Source organism: Anolis sagrei, chromosome 11 (assembly GCF_037176765.1).
Source record: "Anolis sagrei isolate rAnoSag1 chromosome 11, rAnoSag1.mat, whole genome shotgun sequence".
In the NCBI taxonomy this organism is placed as follows: Eukaryota; Metazoa; Chordata; class Lepidosauria; order Squamata; family Dactyloidae; genus Anolis; species Anolis sagrei.
In genome coordinates, this window is record NC_090031.1 from 34,262,019 (window position 1) to 34,280,208 (window position 18,190).

The 18,190-nt window shown below is 48.7% G+C and overlaps 1 protein-coding gene across 5 annotated transcripts in view; it reads left to right on the plus strand.

Annotated features, from left to right (window-relative positions):
• MYO18A (myosin XVIIIA) overlaps window positions 1-18,190 on the plus strand; it is a 264,342-nt gene that overhangs the window by 102,527 nt on the left and 143,625 nt on the right. For all 5 annotated transcript variants that reach the window (XM_067472195.1, XM_067472196.1, XM_067472197.1 and 2 more), the window contains 8 exons: window positions 968-1,110; window positions 4,109-4,209; window positions 5,571-5,634; window positions 5,816-5,960; window positions 9,247-9,258; window positions 11,889-12,062; window positions 14,225-14,315; window positions 16,275-16,467. In XM_067472195.1, coding sequence (XP_067328296.1) covers window positions 968-1,110; window positions 4,109-4,209; window positions 5,571-5,634; window positions 5,816-5,960; window positions 9,247-9,258; window positions 11,889-12,062; window positions 14,225-14,315; window positions 16,275-16,467 — 923 coding nt within the window. The remainder of the gene's footprint in view (window positions 1-967; window positions 1,111-4,108; window positions 4,210-5,570; window positions 5,635-5,815; window positions 5,961-9,246; window positions 9,259-11,888; window positions 12,063-14,224; window positions 14,316-16,274; window positions 16,468-18,190) is intronic.

An 18,190-nucleotide genomic window follows, 5' to 3' on the forward strand; every position in this document is an offset into this window, starting at 1 on the left:
AGAGGAAGAACTTCCTCACTTTGAGAGCTGTTCAGCAGTGGAACTCTCTGCCCCCAGAGTGTAGTGCAGGCTCCTTCTTTAGAGGCTTTGAAACAGAGGCTGGATGGCTGTCGGGGGTGCTTTAAATGGGATTTTCCTACTTCTTAGCAGAATGGCGTTGGACTGGATGATTGTAAGACTGTAGGATCTGTATAGCAATATTAAATAATCACTCACAAGCCGGTTTTGCTTTGAAATGGATATATTGCTTGTATCTCTGCAGCAAAGAAAGACACTACTGTCTTTTTCCCACCACCACTTCCTTTTATACACCTTTCCTGCCCAACTAACTTGTTGTTGTTGTTGTTGTTGTTATTATTATTATTACTAAAATGTCACAGAGAGAGAATTGAGTCAGCCAGGATGATTCAGTCAGGATGTCACGGAGGGAATTTGTGATGTCTTCATGCTGTCAGAAATTGACTCCTGATGGCCCACCAGGTCTCTTCCAACTCTAGGGTTCTATTATTCTATCTTGTGGTGAAGGCTCCTTCTTTGGAGGTTTTGAGACAGAGGCTGGATGGCCATCTGTCGGGAGTGCTTTGAATGCGATTGTCCTGCTTCTTGGCAGAATGGGGTTGGACTGGATGACCCACGAGGTCTCTTCCAACTCTAGGATTCTATGATTCTCAGTCAAGATTTAATCCTGTCCCATGGTAGGATTGCTCTCAGTGGACTCTGTTGCGCACAGCAATGCTCCCTGTTTCACGTGTGGGAGATCTTTCACTCAGATTTGAAACCTGCATGTCACCCTTTGTGTGTATGGAAGAACTCAGGAGAGAGATGGGAGTACGCCATGCCCTAGATACGACTGGCAGGGCCCACACATGCACTGGGGGGCTTTTGTGTGTCTGCACATGCACACAGCCTGTCACCGCTTGCTCTCTCTCTCTCTCTGGCACGCCTCTCCTTGCTTGTGCCTTGGCAGTGGAGAAATGGCAGGCCCTCTACACCGTCTTGGAAGCCTTTGGCAACAGCGGCACCAGCTTGAATGCCAACGCCACCCGCTTCTCGCAGATCATCTCGCTGGACTTTGACCAGGCTGGACAGGTGGCCTCCGCCTCTGTGCAGGTGAGAAGGGGAGACACCGTATATATTTGAGTACAAGCCGAGCTTTTTGGCCCTTTCTTTAGGTTGGAAAATTTATTTTATTTATTTATTTAAAGCCTTTCTATTCCACCCTTCTCACCCCGAAGGAGACATATAAACAGCAAACATTCAATGCCGAAACATACTAGACCATACACATACAAAAGCATTGAAATCACTTATCTTGACGTTAAACTGTCTCAACAACCATATTGAATTTGGTTGGCGTACTAAGGGTTCCTATCGCTGCCTCATTGCACACTCCCACAGGCTCGGCCCCACAGCCACGTTTTTAACATTCTTCTAAAGGACAAGAGGGAGGGGGCTGACCTGATCTCATTAGGAAGGGAGTTCCATAGCCAAGGGGCAATCACTGAGAAGGCCCTGTCTCTCATCCCCGCCAAACGCGCCTGTGATGGTGGTGGGCCCAAGAACAGGGCCTCCCCAGAAGATCTTAATCATAGGGGAAAATGCGTTCTGATAGGTAATTTGGGCAGGGGCTGTTTAGGGCTTTATAGGCCAAAGCCAGCCCTTTGAATTGTGCCCAGTAGCAAACTGGCAGCCAGTGGAGCTGGCGTAACATGGGAGTTGTATGCTCCCTGTATGCCGCCCCAGTTATTAACCTGGCTGCCTCTTGCTGGACTATTTGAAGCTTTCGAGCAGTCTTCAAAGGCAGCCCCACGTATAGTGCGTTGCAGTAGTCTATCCAGGATGTGACGAGAGCATGGACCACTGTGGCCAGGTCTGACTTCCCAAGGGACAAGTGTAACTGGTGCACAAGTTTTAATTGTGCAAAAGCCCCCCTAGCCACCGCTGCAACCTGAGATTCCAGCCTCAGCGATGAGTCCAGCTGAGAACCTGTGCCTTCAAAGGGAGTGTGACCTCGTCCAGCACAGGTTGCAACCCTATACCCTATTCGGCCTTGCGACTGACCAGGAGGGCGTTTGTCTTGTCTGGATTCAACTTCAATTAGCTCGCCCTCATCCAGACCGTCACAATGGGCAGGCACTGGTTCAGGACTTGGACAGCCTCGGCTTATACTTGAGGCAGTCGAAACCCTCCAGGACTCTAAGATCGTCTGGGGAGGTCCTGCTTTCAGTCCCGCCTTCGTCACAAGTACGGCTGGCGGGGACGCGAGACACGGCCTTCTTGGGGGTGGCCCCTAGTCTATGGAACAATCTCCCGAAGGATATCAGTTCAGCCTCCTCCCTTTTAATATTTCGAAAGAGGGTCAAAACTTGGTTCTTTGAGCAGGCATTTTCCCATCGGGGTCAACTGTGAATCGCACATATGGTAGTTTCCAAATACAGTGTAATCAACATAGGAAAATGGAATGGTTGAATGACGATTGGACAATGTTTTAATAGGAGACACAAATGTTTATGTTTTTATTGATTTTTGTTGTGGTTTTATTATCTGATTGTTTTTATTGTATTGTAATTGTGTTTTAAGGTCTTGTAAACTGCCCCTAGTCGCCTGCAGGCTGAGAGGGACGGTATAGAAGTATAGTAAATAAATCTATATAAATAAAAATGTAATGTTCGCTTGTGGGATTAACATAACTCAAAAACCACTGGACGAATCGACACCAAATTTGGACACAAGACACATATCAGACCAATGTGTGACCATCACTCGGAAAAACACAGAAAAACACAGAGGAAGGGACTTAAAGGCCAAAAAATAGAAAAATGCATTACAACGCATGTGCATAACCATATATATACAGATTCATCGTTGAGCCTGGATCCCCAGGTTTCAGCGGTGACCAGGGGAGCATTTGCACAGCTCAGGCTCGTGCGCCAGCTGCGCCCGTACCTCGGGAAGTCTGACTTGGCCACGGTAGTACACGCTCTGGTCACATCCCACCTTGACTACTGCAACGCTCTCTACGTGGGGCTGCCCTTGAAGACGGCCCGGAAGCTTCAGCTAGTCCAGCGCGCGGCAGCCATGTTACTAACAGGAGCGGGACGCAGGGAGCACACAATGCCCTTGTTGTTCCAGCTCCACTGGCTGCCGATCTGCTACCGGGCCCAATTCAAGGTGCTGGTGTTGGCCTACAAAGCCCTAAACGGTTCCGGCCCAAAATACCTGTCTGACCGCATCTCGGCCTATGAGCCCACGAGGACCTTGAGATCGTCTGGGGAGGCCCTTCTCTCGATCCCGCCTGCCTCACAGGCTCGTCTGGCGGGGACGAGGGATAGGGCCTTCTCGGTGGTGGCCCCCCGGCTGTGGAACACCCTCCCTGTGGACATCAGACAGGCGCCCTCCCTTATGACATTCTGCAAGAGACTAAAGACATGGTTATTTGAGAAGGCGTTTGACTAAGTGCTACAACAATTGGCAATGATGATTGGAACGGAATATGGATAGCGAGATTGGTTTATGATTCTATGATGAGACGGCGCGGATGATTTAGTGTAATTGTATTATTGTATTATTGATAGTTATGTTGATATTCTGTTGTGATATTGCCTTATTGTAAACTGTTTTTATGTGTTGTACACCGCTGTGAGTCGCCCTAGGGCTGAGAACGGCGGTCAACAAATGCAGTAAATAAATAAATAAATAAATATACACATAGAAAACACATATACACAGTCTGGGCCACAGCAACGTGTGGCAGGTGATGGCTAGTAAACAATAAATAAATAGTGCACCACTCAGCCACAAATAATTAATTATTATTTATTAATTAATTATATTTCTGGATGACCTCGGGCAAGTCCCTCAAAGGCAGCCAAGCAAAACCCGCTCTGAACTGATCTTGCCAAGACAAACCCACAATAGACTTGCCTACAAGTTAGAAACAACATCTAGGCACACAATAGTAAACCAATCGCCCCATTCCTGGAGAGGGTTGATCTGTATCAGAGACTATCGGCGGTGAACCACTACTTCCAACCGTAACATGATTGAAAGAGGCCCAGAAAGCAGTTTGGCCCAAGCCAAGCGCCTCTTTTTTCATTGTGTTCCCCAGACGATGCTGCTGGAGAAGCTCCGGGTGGCCAAGCGCCCAGCCAACGAGGCCACCTTCAACGTCTTCTACTACCTGCTGGCCTGTGCGGACAGTGCCCTCCGGTAAGGATGTCGGGAGCAGAGTAACGTAGTAGTAGCAGTATGACCCAGCACGTTGCCAAAAGGGATAGAGACAACGAAAACACAGAGACCAATGCTATATCTTCCTCAGGGGGATATTTTTTGGTAGGACTATTTCCAATAGCAAGGTTTCAATAACACAAATAAAGTTCTTCTTTTGGGCTTCTTTCTCATGCAGATAAATAGCTTTGCTCTCACAAAGCCCACTGAACTTACGCAGGAGCTTCACACAGTACCGTTACACACAGCAGTCTTCACACTGGAGCTTCACATAGTAACTTTACACATGAGGACTTCCTCTCACAGATGCTTCTCAAACTGAGGCCTTCTAACACTGAGGCCTACCTTACAGACTGAGGCTTTTCTTCCACTGAGGCCTCTCTCACAGGCTGAGGGCGAATTAAGACTGAGGTCATCTCACAACGAGGCTTCTCATAGACTGAGGGCAAACTAACACTGAGGCCTTCTCACACCAAGACCTCTCACAGACTGAGGGCGAGCTAACACTGAGGCCTTCTCACACCAAGACCTCTCACAGACTGAGGGCGAACTAACACAGACCTTCCCACACCGAGACCTCTCACAGTCTGAGGGCAAACTAACACTGAGGCCTTCTCACACCGAGGCCTCTCAGACTGAGAGCGAACTAACACTGAGGCCATCTCACACTGAGACCTCTCACAGACTGAGGGCGAACTAACACTGAGGCCCTCTCACAGAGACCTCTCACAGACTGAGGGCGAACTATCACTGAGGCCTTCTTACACCGAGACCTCTCACAGACTGAGGGCAAACTAACACTGAGGCCTTCTCACACCGAGGCCTCTCAGACTGAGAGCGAACTAACACTGAGGCCATCTCACACCGAGACCTCTCACAGACTGAGGGCGAACTAACACTGAGGCCCTCTCACAGAGACCTCTCACAGACTGAGGGCGAACTATCACTGAGGCCTTCTTACACCGAGACCTCTCACAGACTGAGGGCGAACTAACACTGAGGCCTTCTCACACCGAGACCTCTCACAGACTGAGGACGAACTAACACTGAGGCCTTCTCTCACCAAAGCCTTTCACAGACTGAGGGCGAACTAACACTGAGGCCTTCTCACACTGAGGCCTCACAGGTCTGCTAACACTGAGAGCTCCTTTAGACTGAGGTCTACTAAGCTGAGATTGAACTACAGCTTTTGTGGAATCATTGCATCCATTTAACCCTCACAAAAGATTTAATACTTTGGACACCTCTGCCTGTGTTTGGTCCAAGGGCCAAGTGGGTCTCCCTGCCTCACTCTGCCCACTGTGACCCCCCGCCTCTCTTTTTCCCTCCTTACTCTTTCCCAGGACGGAGCTCCATTTGAACCACTTGGCCGAAAACAACGTCTTTGGGATCCTGCCTTTGTCCAAGGTAAGTGGTGTCGTGGGAGGGTTGGGGCCAGGGCTGGGAAGCCGTGTGTTTGCGGGACTCCCCTTAGCCTCCGTTCCGGGCGTACAGCCCTCCACAAATGGCGTTTATTGGGCCGCCGTAAAAAATCATTCTGGTTTTTAAAAACCAGGGCCAACCGGGTCGTATTGTTTATGTCTTCCAGCCGGAGGAGAAGCAGAAGGCGGGCCAGCAGTTCAGCAAGCTCCAGGCGGCCATGAAAGTGATGGGCATCTCCGGCGAGGAGCAGAAGGCCTTCTGGCTCGTTCTGGGGGCCATTTATCACTTGGGGGCGGCCGGAGCCACCAAAGGTAACCAGCCGGGCTGATTTAGTGCTTGGCCGCAGCAATTCCTCTCTCTCTCGCTCTCTCTGCTGAGTTGAGACTTCGCTTAGCTGAATCAAGGAGGCTCTTTGGAAGATGAGATTGCTTCAGAAGGGGGAGAGAGGGTGGTCTAAAAAATTATTATTATTATTATTATTATTATTGTCTAAAATATGTTATTATTGTTGATGTTATTATTATTATTATTATTGTTATTATTATTATTATTACGATCTCCTCTGTTGGTCATGAGAGTTCTGTGTGGGAAGTTTGGTCCAATTCTACCATCGGTGGGGTTCACAATGCTCTTTGATTGTAGGTGAACTATAAATCCCAGCAACTACAACTCCCAAATGTCAAGATCTATTTCCCCCAAACTCCATCATTGTTCACATTTGGGGATATTGAGTATTTGTGCCAAGTTTGGTTCAATTCCATTGTTAGTGCAGTTCCAAATGCTCTTTGATTTGTAGGTACACTATAAATCCCATCATTAGTGCAGTTCCAAATGCTCTTTGATTGTAGGTGCACTATAAATCCCAGCAACTACAACTCCCAAATGTCAAGGTCTTTTTCCCCCAAACTCCACTATTGTTCACATTTGGACATATTGAGTATTTGTGCCAAGTTTGGTTCAATTCCATTGTTAGTGCAGTTCCAAATGCTCTTTGATTTGTAGGTACACTATAAATCCCATCATTAGTGCAGTTCCAAATGCTCTTTGATTGTAGGTGCACTATAAATCCCAGCAACTACAACTCCCAAATGTCAAGGTCTTTTTCCCCCAAACTCCACCAGTGTTCACATTTGGGCATATTGAGTATTTGTGCCAAGTTTGGTTCAATTCCATCATTAGTGCAGTTCCGAATGCTCTTTCATTTGTAGGTACACTATAAATCCCATCATTAGTGCAGTTCCAAATGCTCTTTGATTGATGGTACACTATAAATCTCAGCAACTACAAATCCCAAATGCCAAGGTCTATTTTCCCCAAACTCCATTATTGTTCACATTTGGACATATTGAGTATTTGTACCAAGTTTGGTTCAATTCCATCGTTAGTGCAGTTCCGAATGCTCTTTGATTGTAGGTACACTATAAATCCCAGCAACTACAACTCCCAAATGTCAGGCTCTTATTTCCCCCAAAGTCCACCAGTGTTCACATTGGGGCCTATTCAGTATTTGTGCCGTTTGGTCCAGATCGATCATTGTTTGAGTTTTCAATGAAGGTGAACTACAACTCCCAATGTCAAGGGCAATGGCCACCAAACCCTTCCAGTATTTCCTTCTGGTCATGGGAGTTCTGTGTGCCAAGTTTAGTTCAATTCCATCACTGGTGGAGTCCAGAATGCTCTTTGATTGTAGGTGAACTATAAATCCCAGCAACTACAACTCCCAAATGTCAAGATCTATTTCCCCCAAACTCCTCTATTGTTCACATTTGGACATATTGAGTATTTGTACCAATTTTGGTCCAGATCCATCTTTGTTTGAGTTCTGGATGTAGGTGAACTACAACTCCCAAACTCAAAATTAATGCCCACCAAACCCTTCCAGTATTTTCTGTTGGTCATGGAGATTCTGTATGTCAGGTTTGGTTCAAGTCCATCATTGGTGGGTTTCAGAATGCTCTTTGATTGTAGATGAACTATAAATCCCAGCAACTACAACTCCCAAATGTCAAGGTCTATTTCCCCCACACTCCACTATCATTCACATTTGGACATATTGAGTATTTGTACCAATTTTGGTCCAGATCCATCATTGTTTGAGTTCGGGATGTAGGTGAACTACAACTCCCAGACTCAAAGTTAATGCCTACCAAACGCTTCCCATATTTTGTGTTGGTCATGGGAGTTCTGTGTGTCAAGTTTGGCCCAATTCTATCATTGGTGAGATTCAGAATGCTCTTTGATTGTAGGTGAACTGCAAATCCCAAATGCCATGGTCTATTTCCCCCAAACTCCACCAGTGTTCACATCTGAACATATTGAGTATTCCAGCCAAGTTTGGTCCAGATCCATCATTGTTTGAGTCCTCAGTACTCTATCTGGATGTAGGTGAACTACGACACCCAAACACAAGGCCAATGCTCCCTAAACCCTTCCAGTATTTTCTCTTGGTCATGGGTGTACTGCGTACCAAGTTTGGCCCAATTCTATTGTTGGTGGGGTTCAGAATGCTCTTTGATTGTAGGTGCACTATAAATCCCAGCAACTAGAAATCCCAAATGCCAAGGTCTATTTTCCCCAAACTCCATCAGTGTTTACAGTTGGGCATATTGAGTATTCCAGCCAAGTTTGGTCCAGATCCATCATTGTTTGAGTTCGGGATGTAGGTGAACTACAACTCACAAACTCAAGGTCAACGCCCTCCAAACCCTTCTAGTGTTTTCTGTTGGTCAGGCTTGGTTCAATTCCATCATTGGTGGAGTTCACAATGCTCTTTGATTGTAGGTGAACTATAAATCCCAGCAACTACAAATCCCAAATGTCATGGTCTATTTCCCCCAAACTCCACCAGTGTTCACAGTTGGGCATATTGAGTATTCCAGCCAAGTTTAAATCCCAGCAACTACAACTCCCAAATGGCAAAATCAATCTCCCCCCAACCCAAACAGCATTCAGATTTGGGCGTATTGGGTATTTGCGCCAATGTTTACATTATGATTCAAAGAGTAAATTACAGTTACGAGCTAGCAATTAAAATAATGTGATGTTTGGGGGTCACCACAACATGCGGAACTGCATTAAGGGGTCGCGGCATCAGGAAGGTTGAGGAACGCTGCCGTATATTATCTGCTGTGCCTATAGGCTCTGCACCTATAGCGTTGGCATAGGTACAGATTGTGCGCTGGGCTTCTTGGCCGCTCAGTGGTCCTCGCAGAGGCCGGCAGTCAATAAAACACAAATCAGGGAGCGAATTAACGAGATGGCATAACATCCATCATAAAGCAGCGTCAACAGAGGGGGCTGCGTAAACAGAATTAAAGAGGAAATTGGTAAGCGTTTAAGGAGCCCGTTTCCCCTCCAGCGTGGCTTGGAATCCCACGCGGTTTGCAGAGAAAGGAGGCAATCTCCGCCAAGCCTTGGAGTTGTGTGTTGACTCGTCGTTTGTGTTTGTGACTAGCCTCCCGTGCTTCCGAGGGGGGCCTTGGTTGTGCCGCCCTCCCTCTCCGCAGGAAGCTTTTGATGTACGTCTCCGTCTCTGCCTCGTTCTAACTCCCTCTTTCTTGTGTTTGCATGGTGCATGCTGCTCCCCTTGCAATGCAGACGGCAACGAAGGTATGGCTCCCTCCCTCCTTCACATCTCCTTTCCCTCGCACCCCACCTGCCTTTCCTCCCCACGTCTTCACACTCCTGTCTGTGCATTCGAGTACCTCTGCAGCTATTTCCGTCCCCATTTGCAGCATCTTGAGCTCAACATTCCCTTTGCCAGCTTTTCTGGATGCTAAGAAGGGACACATGGGAAAGAGTATTTGCAAAGTGTTGTCATGGCCTGATTCACTGGGTTGCTGTGAGTTTTCTGGCCATGTTCAAGAAGCACTCTCTCCTGACGTTTCGCCCACATCTGTGGCAGGCATCCTCAGAGGTTGTGAGGCCTGTTGGAAACTTGGCAAGTGATTGTGATATGTATTGTCGAAGGCTTTCGTGGCCGGAGTCACTGGGTTGTTGTAGGTTTTTCCGGGCTATATGGCCATGTTCTAGAGGCATTCTCTCCTGACATTTCGCCTGCATCTATGGCAAGCATCCTCAGAGGTAGTGAGGTCTGTTGGAAGTAGGAAAAAGGGTTTATGTATCTGTGGAATGACCAGGGTGGGACAAAGGACTCTTGTCTGCTGGAGCTAGGTATGAATGTCTCAACTGACCACCTTGATTAGCACTTCCACCTCAGACCTCAGAAGAGCTGCAAGACCAAGAACAAGCCACGAGAGTCAAGACAAAGACCCACCCAGAGGAAAAATGTTCTTGCCAGACATCAAGAGAACCACTGACCGCAGAGAGAAGCTGATGAGGAAACACAACATACAAACTATCTCCAGACCCACCAAGAAAATCCAACCAATGGTACGTCCAGCAAAGGACAAGAGGGATCCTCTCACCTCTGCAGGAGTCTACCATTGTGTACCATGCAGCTGTGGACAAGTCTACATAGGGACCACCAAACGCAGCAGCATTGCCCAACACACGCATCAAGGAACATGAAAGGCACTGCAGACTCCTTCAGCCAGAGAAATCAGCCATAGCAGAGCACCTGATGAACCAACCTGGGCACAGCATACTATTTGAGAACACAGAAATGCTGGACCACACTCACAACCACCATGTCAGACGACACAGAGAAGCTATTGAAATCCACAAGAAGCAGGTGGACAATTTCCACAGAAAGGAGGAAAACATGAAAATGAACAAAATCTGGCTACCAGTATTAAAAAACTCTAAAATTACAGCAGCAAAACAGCAGAGAGGAAACAACCAGGCACATCTTAACACCTCTCAACAAAAGATTTTCCCAGGCTCAGCCAGGCCTTCAAATGCTAATGAAGGTGGTCAGTTGAAACATTCACACCTAGCTCCAGCAGAGAAGAGCTCCTTGCCCCACCCCAGCCATTCCACAGATATATAAACCCATTGTCCTAATTCCACCAGACCTCACTACCTCTGAGGATGCTTGCCATAGATGCAGGCAAAACGTCAGGAGAAAATGCCTCTAGAACATGGCCCTATAGCCCGAAAAAAACCAACAAGAACCTAGTGATTCCAGCCATGAAAGCCTTCGACAATACATATATAAACCCTGTTTTCCTAGTCTCCAGCAGACCTCACAACCTCTGAGGATGCCTGCTATAGATGTGGGCAGAACGTCAGGAGAGAATGCTTCCGGAACATGGCGAGACAGCCTGGAAAACTCACAGCAACCCAGTATCTGCAAAGCTTGCAACAAATAGGGTTTTTTTTTCAGACTTAAGGGCTATTGCAAATCCAAGTCCCACCAAAACATTCCAGGGTATTTATCCTGGATAAATAAATAAATTCAATGCCAATCAAGATGGTCCAGGGTATTTATCCTGGATGGGTTCCTTCTGATGGAAGTGTGGCCTAAGTGTTCCAAACTATGATCCAGCCGCTTGCTGGAATTCGTGCTGTCCAGTTTCCCCTTCTAGTCCTGCTTTTTGTGGTCTCTTTGCTGGAGCCGAAGTCCGCCATGTATGGGTTGAATCCCCGTTGATGCTTCTTGTTGCTCCTTCATGACCCTCCCCGGGTCAGTGTTGTTGTCACTTGTGAAAATTTCCCTTTGTTGAAATTCCCCCCATCGCTGCAAAATCCAGCGAGAAACAACATATTCAGGGGCAGCCAAATGCGACAGGACCCACGGAAAGCTGTCACTGTGCCGTAATGGAGACAAATCAGACCCCGCGCCCCCTCCAATATCCCTTTCTTCCTCGTCTTTTTGTTCTCTCTGGCGTGCCCACAACCCCGCACACACACACAGAGCGTGCCCGATTCCCCCCCTCGCAATGGCTCATTGCCATGATTAGCCTGACGGAGGAGGCATTAAGCTGTTGACCTCCAATCTTCTCTCATCAGATTCCTTAAATACATTTTCATTATGTCTCCCTACCACCTCCTGCTCTCTCTCTCTATTTCTCTCTCCCTCCCTCCCTCTCTTTTTCTCTCCTCTATTTCTGCACGCGTTGTGAAAAATGACAAGGGGGTCCTGCCACGCGGAAATGAAATCTCCCCCTCGTTCTTCTGCTCCCTCGTTGCAAATTAGTGCTATTCCGTGGGGTTGGGGGAGCTCTGTTGTGTCTCCTGTCAGGAGACCTTCTGGGAATGGGGAGGGAGGCTGGACCTGCTCCAGAAATGGACTGGGAAGACTGGGAAGGGTATTTGATCTTCTCTCCTCTTTGCAGCCGGGCGGAAGCAATTTGCGCGCCACGAATGGGCCCAGAAGGCAGCCTACCTGCTGGGCTGCACCTTGGAAGAGCTCTCCTCCGCCATCTTCAAGCACCAGCCCAAAGGGACCCTGCAGAGGTCCACCTCCTTCCGCCAAGGACCAGAGGAAGCAGCGATGGCGGATGGTTCAGGTACAACAGGAAATGGATGGGGACCCACATAACCCTCGCCTTCCCCCCAGTCCAGTCTTTCTGCCCTCCTTCTTTGGAAGCTTTTAAACAGAGACTGTATGGCCATCTGTCTGGGGTGCTTTGAATGCAATTTTCTGCTTCTTGGCACAATGGGGTTGGACTAAACGGCCCAGGAGGTCTCTTCCAACTCTATAATTCTAAGCATTTGAAGACTTCTCACACTGAGGCCTCTCACAGACTGAGGATGAACTAACACTGAGGCCTTCTCACACTGAGGTCTCTCACAGACTGAGGGAGAACTAATCCTGAGGCCTTCTCACACGGAGGTTTCTCACAGACTGAGGGAGAACTAACCCTGAGGCCTTCTCACACTAAAGTCTCTCACAGACTGAGGGAGAACTAATCCTGAGGCCTTCTCACACTGAGGTCTCTCACAGACTGAGGGAGAACTAACACTGAGGCCTCTCACAGACCGAGGGCAAACTAACAATGAAGCCTTCTCACACATTTCCATCCCCAGGTTCATCATCCAGGGAAGCCTTTGCTGCCGTGTGGCTCTCTTGGCAGAATGGGGTTGAACTGGATGGCCCACCAGGTCTCTTCCAACTCTAGGATTCTGTGATCCTTCAAAAAAAGAATTATATTTTGTGTTACAGTTATTTATTTATTTGCAGTATTTATATTCCGCCCTTCTCCTCAGAGCGGATCACAGAACACATACACAGCAGACGTTCAAGGCCGTTATACGCTGACAAGACAGACAACTGTACATAGATAGTCAGACTTGGCCACGGGTGTCCCAAATAAAGTACTGCGACGCGCTCTTCGTGGAGCTGCATTTGAAGACTTCTCACACTGAGGCCTCTCACAGACCGAGGGAGAACTAACCCTGAGGCCTTCTCACACTGAGGCCTCTCACAGACTGAGGGTGAACTAACATTGAAGCCTTCTCACACCGAGGCCTCTCACAGACTGAGGGAGAACAAACCCTGAGGCCTTCTCACACTGAGGTCTCTCTATACTGAGGGTTAACTGAGGCCTTCTCACACCGAGGCCTCTCACAGACTGAGGAAGAACAAACCCTGAGGCCTTCTCACACTGAGGTCTCTCATATACTGAGGGTTAACTGAGGCCTTCTCACCCCAAGGCCTCTCACAGACTGAGGGTGAACTAACATTGAGGCCTTCTCACACTGAGGCCTCTCCCATACTGAGGGTGAATTAACACTGAAGCCTTCTCACACCAAGGCCTCTCACAGACTGAGGGAGAACAAACCCTGAGGCCTTCTCACACTGAGGTCTCTCACAGACTGAGGGAGAACTAACCCTGAGACCTCTCACAACCTGAGGGTGAACTAACACTGAAGCTTTCTCACACCGAGGCCTTTCACAGACTGAGGGTGAACTAACACTGAGGCCTTCTCATACCGAGGCCTCTCACAGACTGAGGGAGAACTAACCCTGAGGCCTTCTCACACTGAGGTCTCTCACAGACTGAGGGAGAACTAACCCTGAGGCCTTCTCACACTGAGGTCTCTCACAGACTGAGGGAGAACTAACCCTGAGGCCTTCTCACACTGAGGTCTCTCACAGACTGAGGGAGAACTAACCCTGAGGCCTTCTCACACTGAGGTCTCTCCTAGACTGAGGCCGAACTAATATTGAAGCCTTCTCACACCGAGACTGCTCCCTTCCCACTTTCCACAAGATAGTCAAAACATGGCTTTGTGACCAAGGCTTTCGACTTGGAACAATGTGCAATGAGCATTGGAAGCTGATTGACAGCCAGTGGAGCTGACGTAACAGGGAGGTTGTATGCTCTCTCGGGTGCCACCAATTGGACCATTTGTAGCTTCCGAACAGTCTTCAAGGGCAGCCCCATGTAGACCATGTTGTAGTAGTCTATTTGGGATTATGTAGGCAGAAGCTGGGCTAAAGGCCAGGAGCTGACCCTGACCCAGGCTTCGAACTCCCACCCAAGATTTACTGCAGCTGGTGGTTAACCTGCTGTACTAAAGCCCGGCCCAAAACAATACCGTTGACAGGGGTTCTACAAAGTCATAAAACTCCTGTTCTTGCATTCTCAATGTGACTGTTGGTCTGGAAACTTGGGCCTGCTTTGCCTCTGTGTTGACTTGTTCTCGTGTCTTTTTCCACCTCCAGGTCCGAAGGCGTCGGCCTTGGAGTGCTTGGAGGCCCTGGCCTGCGGCTTGTACTCCGAACTCTTCACACTGCTCATCTCCCTCCTGAACAGGTAGCCTTGCAAAGTAGTTTCCAGAGGGTTTTATTTTTTAGTTCCAGGTCCATCATTGGTGGAGTTCAGAGTGCAGTTCTTACACTGCAGGTGAACTACACATCCCAGTATCTACAACTCCTATAAATCATGGCGAATACACAGACTGAGGCCTTCTCTCACTGAGGCCTCTCAGAGACTGAGGACAAACTAACACTGAGGCTTTCTCACGCTGAGGCCTTTCTCCCCTAACTTCTCCAGTATGTTTGGTTGTGGATCAATTCCTCTGTTTGCGGTGTGCCATAGAAAAGAATAGGAAAGGGTGAAGGGAAAGGCAGTAGGCGGGGTCATGCAAATTCCACCCCAATGGGGAGAGTCAGAAACACTGGGATGTCTGTGGTGGAGGAAACACAATCTAGGATGGAATTGTCCCTGTCTGAAAGCCTTCCCTTGGGTGGTGGGCAGTGTGGTGTGGGTGGAGGACATGGGCAGAGCTCTTGGACATGTTCACAGTGCTCACTATAACCTGCAATGCCATTGGAAGGAGGGCCTGAGTAAGAGGCTTCAGTGTTAGTTCGCCCTCAGTCTGTGAGAGGCCTCAGTGTGAGAAGCCCTCAGTGTTAGTTTGCCCTCCGTCTGTGAGAGGCCTCAGCGTGAGAAGGCATCAGTGTTAGTTCGCCCTCAGTCTGAGAGGCCTCAGTGTGAGAAGGCCTCAGTGTTAGTTCACCCTCAGTCTGTGAGAGGCCTCAGTGTGAGAAGGCCTTAGTGTTAGTTCACCCTCAGTCTCTGAGAGGCCTCAGTGTTAGTTCACCCTCAGTCTGTGAGAGGTCTCAGTATGAGAAGGCCTCAGTGTTAATTCGCCCTCAGTCTGTGAGAGGCCTCAGCGTGAGAAGGCCTCAGTGTTAATTCGCCCTCAGTCTGTGAGAGGCCTCAGTGTGAGAACGCCTCAGTGTCAGTTCACCCTCAGTCTGTGAGAGGCCTTGGTGTAAGAAGGTCTCAGTGTTAGTTCACCCTCAGTCTGTGAGAGGCCTCAGTGTGAGAAGGCCTCAGAGTTAATTCGCCCTCAGTCTTTGAGAGGCCTCATTGTGAAAAGGCCTCAATGTTAGTTTGCCCTCAGTCTGTGAAAGGCCTCAGTGTGAGAAGGCCTCAGTGTTAATTCGCCCTCAGTCTGTGAGAGGCCTCAGTGTGAGAAGGCATCAGAGTTAATTCGCCCTCAGTCTTTGAGAGGCCTCATTGTGAAAAGGCCTGAATGTTAGTTTGCCCTCAGTCTGTGAAAGGCCTCAGTGTGAGAAGGCCTCAGTGTTAATTCGCCCTCAGTCTGTGAGAGGCCTCAGTGTGAGAAGGCATCAGAGTTAATTCGCCCTCAGTCTTTGAGAGGCCTCATTGTGAAAAGGCCTGAATGTTAGTTTGCCCTCAGTCTGTGAAAGGCCTCAGTGTGAGAAGGCCTCAGTGTTAATTCGCCCTCAGTCTGTGAGAGGCCTCAGTGTGAGAAGGCATCAGAGTTAATTTGCCCTCAGTCTGTGAGAGGCCTCGGTGTGAGAACGCCACAGTGCTTGTTCACCCTTGGTCTGTGAAATGTCTTGGTGTGAGAAGGCCTCAGTGTTGGGAGCTAGAGCTGTTTGTGGAGATGGGAGCTTGTCTTTGTACGTAAACACTCCAGCCACACACACGTTCATGCTTTTACTTTTGTTATGTGTATACGTATATGTGTGTGTGTGGTTTTTAAATATCCAAATAACAAAGCATGTAAACATTTATGTTCTAATTAAAAAGTACTTAAAGTCTCAAGTCTCTTGAATGTAAAGTATACAAATAGTACAAAGTGTATCTGTATATTATTAATACTATTTTGAATGAACAAATTCAATTTCTCTCCTGTTTGTGAGAGGCCTCAGTGTGAGAAACACTGAGGCCTTCTCACACTGAGGCCTCTCACAGACCGAGGATGAACTAACTCACCGTTTTTCTCCTTCTTTCCAGGGCCTTGAAATCCAGCCAGCGCTCCTTGTGCTCCATGATGATCGTGGACACTCCGGGCTTCCAGAACCCAGAAATGGCCGGCCAGAGCCGGGGGGCCACCTTCGAGGAGCTGTGCCACAACTATGCCCAGGAGCGGCTGCAGACGCTCTTCCACGAGCGCACCTTTGTGCAGGAGCTGGAGCGCTACAAAGAGGTAGGGTCAGGGGCGCTGGGTAGAGGTTGAGGTCAGTCCCAGCTCCGATGCAGCCGTGGCGCCCGAGTCTCTTCAAGGGAACGGAGAGGACCCAGGTAGGGCCTAGGGTCCCCTCTTTGCTCCTCCGGCTAATCCCTTTCCTGCGCTGCCTTCTAATTGAGACCCTGTAGAGTGCAGCTGACTCAAACCTCCACTTTAGATCTCCTGATTTAACCCTCCATTAGTTTATTTCTCATCTGCCCTCCCAGAAAGCAGGGGTTTTCATGGACTGGGGTGGGGGGGTGGGGGGTGGGATTCACATGATTTTTGTTGCTGGGTTATCAATGTCGTTTCCTCATTAGTTCTATCATGAAAACACGGGGAAAGTGTGTTAAACTGCACAACTTTGTTTTTGTAGGAAGGGATATAGCATATTTCGCTCTAGTTTTTCAGTGAATATCTCATTGAGTTTCAACACTGAGACCTTCTCACACCGAGGCCTCTCACAGACTGAGGGTGAACAAGCACTGTGGCCTTTTCACACCAAGGCCTCTCAGAGACTGAGGGCGAACTAACACTGTGGCCTTCTCACTCTGAAGCCTCTTACAGGCTGAGGGCAAACTAACACTGAGTCATTCTCACACTGAAGCCTCTCAGAGACTGAGGGCAAACTAACGAGGCCTTCTCACACTGAGGCATCTCAGAAACTAAGGATGAAGTAACACTGAGGCCTTCCCACTCTGAGGCCTCTCAGAGACTGAGGGTGAACTAACACTGAGGCCTCTTACAGAATGAGGGTGAACTAACATTGAGGCCTTCTCACACTGAGGCCTCTCAGAGATTGAGGGCGAATTAAGACTGAGGCTTTCTCACACCGAGGCCTCTCCAGACTGAGGGCGAACTAACACTTAGGCCTTCTCACACTAAGGTCTCTCAGAGACTGAGGGTGAATTAACACTGAGGCTTTCACACACTGAGGTCTCTCACAGACTGAGGGCGAACTAACACTGAGGCCTTCTCACCCTGAGGTGCCCTACAGACTGAGGGCGAACTAACACTGAGGCCTTCTTAACCTGAGGCCACTTACAGACTGAGGGCGAACTAACACTGAGGCCTTCTCACACCGAGGCCTCTCACAGACAGAGGGTGAAATAACACTGAAGCCTTCTCACACCGAGGCCTCTCACAGACTGAAGATGAACGAACACTGAGGCCTCTTACAGAATGAGGGTGAACTAACACTGAAGCCTTCTCACACTGAGGCCTCTCACAGACTGAGGGAGAACTAACACTGAAGCCTTCTCACACTGAGGCCTCTCACAGACTGAGGGTGAACTAACACTGAAGCCTTCTCACACCGAGGCCTCTCACAGACTGAGGGCGAACAAGCACTGTGGCCTTCTCACACCGAGGCCTCTCAGAAACTGAGGGCGAACTAACAATGAGGAATTCTCACACTGTGGCCTCTCAGAGACTGAGGGCAAACTAACACTGAGGCCTTCTCACACTGAGGCATCTCGGAAACTGAGGATGAAGTAACACTGAGGCCTTCTCACAACGAGGCCTCTCACAGACTGTGGGCAAACTAACACTGAGGCCTTCTCACACTGAGGCATCTCATAAACTGAGGATGAAGTAAAACTGAGGCCTTCTCACAACGAGGCCTCTCACAGACTGAGAGCGAAGTAACACTGAGGCCTTCTCACACTGAGGCATCTCGGAAACTGAGGATGAAGTAACACTG